This window comes from Nelumbo nucifera, chromosome 8 (assembly GCF_055504915.1).
Source record: "Nelumbo nucifera cultivar China Antique chromosome 8, China Antique-T2T, whole genome shotgun sequence".
Lineage (NCBI taxonomy): Eukaryota > Viridiplantae > Streptophyta > Magnoliopsida > Proteales > Nelumbonaceae > Nelumbo > Nelumbo nucifera.
The window spans coordinates 17324562-17333742 of NC_142656.1; the positions used below are offsets into that span (position 1 = coordinate 17324562).

At 37.8% G+C, this 9181-nt stretch overlaps 1 protein-coding gene and 1 long non-coding RNA gene across 2 annotated transcripts; both read right to left on the bottom strand.

Moving 5' to 3' along the window:
* Positions 1 to 2274: 2274 nt before the first annotated feature.
* Positions 2275 to 4607, bottom strand: LOC104592561 (amino acid transporter AVT6E-like). The gene has a single exon (XM_010251999.3). It carries the CDS (start codon positions 4491 to 4493, stop codon positions 3027 to 3029), a length of 1467 nt encoding a protein of 488 aa, XP_010250301.1. The 5' UTR covers positions 4494 to 4607; the 3' UTR covers positions 2275 to 3026.
* LOC148789664 (uncharacterized) lies at positions 2275 to 4741 on the bottom strand. Its single transcript, XR_016079820.1, has 2 exons — positions 4602 to 4741; positions 2275 to 2640 (listed from the first exon to the last, which is right to left on the bottom strand). It is a non-coding gene; the product is annotated as an uncharacterized LOC148789664 (long non-coding RNA).
* Positions 4742 to 9181: the final 4440 nt, after the last annotated feature.

Consider the following 9181-nt stretch of genomic DNA (forward strand, 5'->3'; position numbering starts at 1 on the left):
TAAGGGTTATACCTGATAGGCTAATCTTGCATCTGCCCACAGTCCTTGGGCCTTCATAAGGTGACTAGACCCAATGACTATTTAGTGTAAATGTTGGGCCCATTATGAACCCATACGAATGGACTCAGGGGTGCACTGTGTTTTATAGTGTATTCGGCCAGTCTTGTAACAAAGGCTGGGTTGAACCCATGTGACTAATGTGTAGATCAGTGCTAGGGTCCCACGCCATACATAGAGAGCCAAACTAGCCAGCATTTAGGGGATGACGTGAATAGCATGACTAAATGGGCCTAAAGCCTATTACGAATTAAGCTTAATATAATTAATTAAATAAGGGACGAATCTAAGTATGGATCAGTAGATAAGGATAAGAGGATAACTCTTATCCATTTAAAGGGTCCAAATCCAAATAAAGATTTGGATTAGGATACTCCTAATTGGATTAAAAGCCTTATCACTTAAAGAGTCCAAATCCAAATAAAGATTTGGATCAAGAAACTCTTAATATAATTAGGAGATTATCTCTTTAAGATGGAGAAAGGCGAATTCCTTAGTACTAACACCAGAAGGAATTCTTTTCTACAATTCTGCTCTCTCTCTCTCTCTCTCTCTCTTGCACCTTACCTAGTTCGAACTCCACCTGTTGGAAGTGATCAATAATTGTTCTTGATATTGTTTCTTGGTGAAGAAACAACTTGAAATTGTGCTCACTCAACCCTACACGATTCTTGCTGAAGAATCACATGTTTTTGTTGAAGAACCCTTCTTGCTGAGCTTGCCTCAATATATGCTGTGTCATCTTCAGTGAAAGCAGATTTGGTGACCTCTTTGGGCGTGAACACCTACGTTGAGAGTTATATTTGATTCTGTATCAGGTACTACCCTCTCCCTTTCTTTTGGTTTCATATCTGGTCCGATTTGTTTTAAAAACGAACTTAGAAAAATGCACTTTTTCTAAACCAGGGAATAGGATTCCCGAATGGGAGAGAAAAATTTTTTGAAATTTCGCCCAACCACCTTGCATGGTGCGGCCATCCATATGATGGATCTCCCATCCCTTCACACACTACATTAGATATCAAGCTTATTAAAAAATGTTTTGGCTATCTATTTGAAAACGAAATTGGAATTCTGCAAGTGAAGCAAAGAAGACTTCTTAAGCAAAAAATCTAAAGCAGTTTAAGGATTGATTTGGACTAATTAGTTCCCCATATTGGGTCCATTAGATAGAAGTCACACTTCTATACATCGAATGTTACAAACTATCGTCAATCATATAGTCAAATTACATAATTTATAAAAAAGATAAAGAAAAGCATTTTAGACTACAGTTTGATGGAACTAACCAAAGTCTGACTAGAATTAAAAGAGTCTTCCTCACTCCTCAAGGCCAACTGCAAGTATCTTTTGGGACTTTGATGGATCCATAGAGAGTGTTGATTTAACTAAGGTGGAAGGTAGAGCCATTCCACAAGGGAGATCAAACTGCCAAGCAATCCCACCTCCTTGGTCTCCATTCGTATCAAAGTGTGGAGAGTGGCCTTTTGCCATGGCTCATAACCTCAACATGCTAGATTAACTGATATCTATAAAGGGGCCTTTTTATACAGCCATAGAATTTTCAGAGTAGCTTTCCATGGGCAGAAAGGCTATGTTGATAATTCTATATAGCCATGTATAACATCCTGTCATGTACACTTTACAACACATATTTCTAGTACTATAAATGCGGTCACTTATCCTTAAAAAGAATAAAATTATGAACTAAAATCTGACATGATATCTATGTTAAATCTAGCAAGCTTTGACTTACTGGCTCTGGGCCTTTATTTTTCAAACTTCAAAGGATTCTTCTCTAGTTAGACTTCTTAATGGACTAAATACTGATACCAATTGGCAATAAGAAATTTTATGAGAAGTATCTCTATGGTCATTCTAGATTGTCCTCTCAGATGGACAACTTCAGATTGGTCCTCTCAGTCCTCCATGTAGCTAAATCCTTTAGGTGATGGAAGAGGGTATGGAACTTATTCAATAATGTATTTATGTGACACAATTACATTTCATCATTATCATGGATTTAACATCAGGGTCTCTTTTCTTTGCGTGGTATTGCTGAGGATAAACCTTTGGAGCAAAAGAAATGATGTCCTGTCATGCACCTTGTGTTATCAATGAAAGAGGTGTCAATTGATAATTCTCTTTCTTTTCAGAATTAAAAGTTAAGAATAGGAAAATATAGTCATCCACTAAAGCAAGTAAACAGGTAGAGCATTGAAGAAACAGAATTATATATAAATCACAAAGAAACAAAGATCCTTCCGTGAAGAGCATCCTCTGTTTATTTCAAAATCAGAGAAAGTATTCTCTTGTCCCTCTGATAGTCCATACAGAGTGTTCATGATCACTTTAAAGAAGCCGATCAAGAAAGTCCAAAAAGGTAATCGAAGCATAAACGCACATTTTACTACAAGCAACAAGACTGTCAAATAAAATGTAAAAAGTAGATAAATAATACCTGAACTGTTGGGTACAACCTACTTTTGCACTTCATTCTCTTCGTGTTCTTCTTCTACTTGTAGATGATTAAACATAAAAAGCAGGAAAGAGAGACAGAAGCAGTAACAGAACACGAGCAGACTGATAACCACGAGAAGGAAAGAGTTAAAGGAAAGAAGAGTTAAGGAGGGTTGAAGAAAGTTTGTATACATGGGAAAAGTTATTCATTTGAACTAGGAAACAAAGGAGGGAAGGAATGAAAGAAAGGGGGTTATCCACATTAACAGCTTCAGTATGTTGCTAAGATGACATATCATATAGAGTCCAATGCAGATGGTCACTCCACAGTGCTCACTGGTATTGCGAAGGTTTGCAGCTATGCTATTTCACCGGACCTCAGTATTTGAGGCTCCAAACCTCCAACTAACATTTATGGTTATTAAACTGTTCCAATCAAATCTCTGTTGGATCAAAACAACGCATGTAATTTTTCCATATAACTCCAACAACAATCAATAAAGGGATGGTCAATCAGATTGGCTATTGATGCTGTAGATATTCCCAATCACTCCTACAATGCTCACTGATATTGCCAATGTTAACATCAACCATGACAGAATCTTCTCTCCATGGCTCAAATCCTCCCCTTCATGATTTAATCTCAAGGCAATAAGAGATGGGAATATAAAACCCAGTGAAAGTGCAGTTGTTGCCCCAGTAAACTTGAAAGCTACCCAAATGTTGGGTATCGCGGTAGACCCAAGATAAATAAGAACCAACAGAACTGCTGTCAATGCTAGCAACCTCTTTCTACTTTCTGAGAGTGGAGATGATCCGTGGAATATTAAGGCATCCACTGTTTGCCTCAGAGAGAAATGGATAACAGGAAAGACAAGTACCAGATGAAGAATGTACCCCACACGGACAATATAATTCAGAGTTGAACTGAAACGTATTCCAAGGTCTTTATCAAAGTTGGTCAGAACATCTGATTCTGTATCCTTCCCAAACAACAGATACCCAGATATGGCTGTTGAGGCATAAACCAAGACACACAACACAGTGGTTATCCTTCCCACCCGATTCATCTTCTGAGGAGATCGTCCTTCAAGCTCATTATATATAGGTTGAACATTAAAATGACAAACATAAGCATTTGTCATGATTGGGATCACTACAAGCAGATCCATTATGGCTTTCTTGGATCCAATATCTGGGCCCATCCTTGGCGTCTCTATCCGCCCTTCAACAAGCTTAATAAACGCAATCACACAGGAAACTATGACAAAAACAACTGCAAGAGCCACTGAAGCAGCTGATGTCAAGCTCAAAGAATCAATCTTCTCCAAGGCACAAAGTGGTGCAAGAAAAACTACCACAATAATCAATATCACCAGCTTCCTCTGATCCCAGACTCCATTTCCCAGCAACTGATCAAAAACCCCCACATGATCCGAAGAACCAGACATGACATCACCCATAATTATCAAGTAAACCACCAAAATTCCAGCATTGTTAACAATTATACAGATCTCAGAAAGAATCCTGGCCGGACGACCCAATGCAGATTGAACAATATCACCATAAGAATATGCCTTGCGAAGAACAGAAAACCGAACAAGCAATTCAATACTTATCTCCGACAAAATACCCATCAGAATAATAAGAACAAACCCGAGAACCAACCCAAGGACTTTCATGGTGGCGGGAAGGGCCATAATTCCAGCACCAATGACCGAGGTAGCAAGGTTAAAAACTGCACCAGAAATCTCAGATCCACTCTTAACATCGCCGCCAACGATAAGCGGGAAATCGTCTTCCTCACCAATACTATCAACATGGTTAAGATCTTGATCTCTTATTTCACCTAGGGGCACCAATTTTACAAACGCGTTTTCGGAAGATCTGGGTTTTGGGGATTCAACATGATAATCATCGTGTAACTGTAATTCTACATATGAACTTCTTGGAAGAGCAGAGTAATGGCTAGTCATTGTTATTGTTCTCTATAGAGTTCTTACGTAAGAAATAAAAAAAGTGATTTTTTTTTTTTTAATTTGTTGCTTTTGCAGATCTGTGTAAGAATGGAGAGAAAGACTTACTCGGGTGATCTGCGATATGATACCATATTTGTTTGGATAAGAACAGCAGAAGACAAACCCTAGATTCGGGGCTCCAGCATCAAACTTCCAACAGGCAACAGCTGTCTCAGCTGCCCGGTGGAGGAGGAAGAGGATTAGGGGAGGGGGAGGGAGAGGGAGACACCAACAAACGGAAATTAGCCGTCTGAAGGGTTCCCAGCTTCTGATTGGGCGTAGACTTACCACATTTTGGTATTCGGATAGTCAGAGTCAAAAGAGCCGCGATAGTCGACTTTCGGAAGTTAAGAAACAGAGACGGCGTTTCTTACGGTGTTTGCTTTTCAAACGTTTTTCCTTCGCTAGAGCGTGGGATTGACGGTCACGACTCAGTCAGAAATGAGTCATGACCACTTACTGGCCGGGTTCGGTACGGTTTAAGCTCGACCCCCAAGTTCACCAAACACCAGCCCATTTCAAATCCGCCCTGCCCTGTGAAACACAGCAGGGTCGGACAATTCGGGTAATGAAGCTGGTCTTATTCATTTTCAATTCATTGGAGTTTTTATATGCATTTTAGTAAATTTCCAAATGACATTGTGATTCAAACAATGTAATGCAGATTGCCATATTAGGAATTTAGGAGATAGGGATGGATGCAATTTGGGCGGATTCGGGTTTAGGATTTGATAAAATTTGAATAATCCCGGTCTGAGGTTAGGTACCCGACTACCTTATTTAGAGTTTTTGTTCTTGAATCCGATTCTCTGTTATCCAATGTTCTAATTCTTGGCGTGGAGGCTGACCCACTTTTCCTTCCATATCAACAGCTAAACGATTCAACCACTTGGATCAATGTCTCAACTCGTGAAGTATGTACTGATGTTATTATTAAGATAAATGAGAAAGGTGATGAACAAGAACTTAGAATTAGAGACATAGAAAAGAAACAAAGTTAGGAGGTGACTTTGTTACTTATTTGGTGGAGGATAATCCTAAAACATATCAAGAGACTATAACATCTATAGATTTATCATTTTGGAGAGAAGTCATTGATAGTGAACTAAAGTCAATTATGACTAATCATTTTTTGAAATTGGTAAACCTAACTCCAGGAACTAAAACCATTGGTTGTAAGTGGGTGTTTAGGAAAAAATTAAAACCCAATGGAATCATAGATAAGTTTAAGGCAAAGCCGGTAGCTAAGGGATACAAACAAAAAAGGTGTAGACTACTTTGACACCTACTATCTAGTAACAAAAATAATAATTATTAGAGTCCTAATTGCCATATGGCATCTATATATAAATTAATTATAAACCAAATGGATGTAAAAACTATGTTTTCTAATAAAGATTTACAAGAAGAAATATATATGGATTAACCCAAGGGTTTTAGAGGTCTGGAACAAGAACATAAAGTCTGCAAACTAGTTAAATCATTATATGGACATAAAAAAACCCCTAAATAGTGGAATGAAAAATTCAATAACATTGTAACAAATAATAAATTTGTAGTAAATGATATGAATACTTTTGTAGCTGCAAATTCAATGAAAATTTAGGAGTAATAATTTAATTATATGTTGAATGTTAGAGAAATTTAATCAATCTAATTGTATACCTGTAAGAACACCTTATGATTCTAGTGTTAAATTAAAGAAAAATAATGGTGTTGTTTTTAAACATAACTATGCTAGAATAATAGATAGTTTAATATTTTTGATAAATTGTGCATGCCCGGACAATGCATTTGTTGTTAGGAAACTAAGTAGATATATCCATAATCTTGGATGTAAGCATTAAAATACATTAATTAAAATTTTGTGGTACCTGAAAGGTACTATCCAATTGTATTAGAAGGCTATTGTGATGGAAACTGGATCTTAGATTCAAAAATCCACTAGTTGATATGTATTTACCTTAGATGGTGAAACTATTTCATGAAAGTCCACCAAACAAACTTGTATTGCAAAGTCAACAATGAAATCTAAGTTCATTGCTTTAGAATAAGTTGGTGTGGAGGCCCAATAGCTTCTTAATTTATTGGTTGACTTACCCTTTGTGGACAAAACCAGTCTTGTCTGTTTCTTTGCATTGTGACAATGAACCGGCAATTGCTAGAACAAAAAACAATAGCTACAATGGAAAAAGTCGACATATTCAACTAAAACACAATATAGTAAAAAGGTTAATAGGTGATGGTATGACCACACTTGAATTTGTAAGGCCAGAGAAAAATTTAGCAGATCCTCTGACTAAGGGACTGAGGGGAATAACAAGTCATTATAAGTTTGGTAGAGCACTATCATATTATGTTTTGAGAGTGCCCATCCCCCTTGTATAAATAGTGCTAACTGCAACTTAAGGAGGTTAAGTAATTTACTCTTAATGAATTCATAGCACCTATGGGTGGTATGGATAGTTTCAGTACACACTTAATAAATTCACCTATATGAGTTTGGAGGTGAGGCCTCCTCTTATGAGAACAAGGGCTTTGTTCTCTAGAACATTCATAAAAATTCATATATATGTGCATGGCCGAAACATACCAAACCGTGACAATCAATTGTTATAAAGGGCAATACATGTGTTGTAAGTGCATCTAGGTTACATTCATGGAATTTGGTTCAAGACAATTTCACCAAATTTCAGTAACACATGCCTTATAAGCACTAGATATCGATTCAAGTCCACAAGACATCATCACTAATTCATTTTTCTTTTCAAAGTGTGCCCGATTTGGGTTATCTTAATTTAAATCATGTGGGGGATTGTTGGTACTTTTTCTTGGTTTTTGTGTGATTCAAATTACTTAAAATTCACATTTGTGCCATCGGGAGATGTTCCCAATACAAGGTCGGGATGTGCTATGGGGCATTGTGGGGTGCCCCCTTGTGGGGCACAGATGTGAACTCTTTGATGCTTTGTCTTTTCTATTTTGTCCGCTAATAAAGTGGTTTGAGTCCCACATGGACTAGAAAGAACACTCCCTTTGGTTTTATTTACTATCATGTGCTATTGAGTTTGTGTTTAGGGCTTGTAGGGAGAGTGCACTTGGACCACCACATGCACACATACATCGGGCTAGGCCAGGCTGGGCTAACACAGACGCATGCCCGTCCATCCATTTCTAAGGGTTCTCTTTGTAACTAACCCACTTTCCTTTTGCATGGGTGAACTCTTAAAATTGGTGGGAGTTGTTGGAAGACATTTCTATCATGGGTTTTCTTACTGGCCAAGAGTCCAAGACATTTGCGTTTATATAGCATCGAACTTTTGGCCATTTCAGTGTGTGTTTTGCTCTCTTGTGTGCACTTTTTTTTTCTTTTTTTACTCTCCCAATGTGTGTTATTCTTCTCCTTAAGTTGTTATGGGTACACATAACAATCCGATTCGTTGCTTTGGGCTGTAAATGCACACAACGCCAAGGCTAAGAGTTTTTTTTTTTTTTTTTGCAAAGGAAAGTAGCCAGCACTTCATTAAGTTAAACTGAACTGCACAGATGTAGATAACCGTGGGTTATAGAGTATTTTAACCTGGCCTTTGCATGCCAGATAGGCTAGTATATGAGCAGCCTTGTTGTAGTTTTTGTTTATATGTACAAACTCTAATTGTTTAAAAGTAGATAAAAATCTTGATAGTTGTACACAATGTAACTGGTCTATCCACTTCTTTGGTTGACTTTTATCCTGCAAAAAATCTATTAGCTGCGATGAATCACTATATATCATGATCCTGGATATCTTGAATTGGCTGGCTGCTTTGAGCCATTGGATTAAGGTACGGAGTTCCGCATCATAACTATCGATGGCCCAACATGGTTCTCCTTCAGCAAGGCCTAAGAGTAAATCATACGATCCATCAATGTGAAATGTGGTAAGGGTGTTCCTTCTCTCATTTGTTGGGGTGATAACCCTTATATTTTCGATGCACTATTCCTGAGAGCATTGATACTTCCACATTCAAGAGATGATGTCCCTTGGGGTAGTATTCTTGAGATAAAAAATGAAGTTGTTTCTGGCTCTCTATATGAGATATAGTAGAGTGCAGCCCTTTCTTACGATATGTATAGCCTCTTGTGGCGGTAAGTTCTTTTTTAATCTTTCCCACCACTTTATGATGAAAACATAAGCTTTCTCTTCCTCTTTGATGTCATTTGGGTTCAGCCCTACCTGGGCCTCACACCAAACTGCTCTTGTGAAAGGGCATGTAAAGAGTATATGTGAGATTGTTTCCTTTTTGTGTGCTTCAAATGAGGGGAGCCATTTCGTGCATTTACTTCGGGTTAGAAGGCCATTCCACACCACTTTCTAAATTATACACCTATAGGGGATATTTAGTTTCCATAGATCTTTCTATGGGAAATGTGCTTTGGAGGATGATGGTTTCTAACTTTCAAAAACTCTATATGTCGACTTCACTGTGTATATTCCAGAGGTGTTGCATTTTCACAAGATGTTATCATGACTTGACTTTGTGTCAGGGGTAATTTGAAGGATATGAGAGCAAGTTTGTTCATCAAAAGTTTAGGCCAAAATATGGTGGTTCCAACTCCAGTCTAGGTTCATTAATGATGAGACATGTTGATTGTAGTGAGACTCA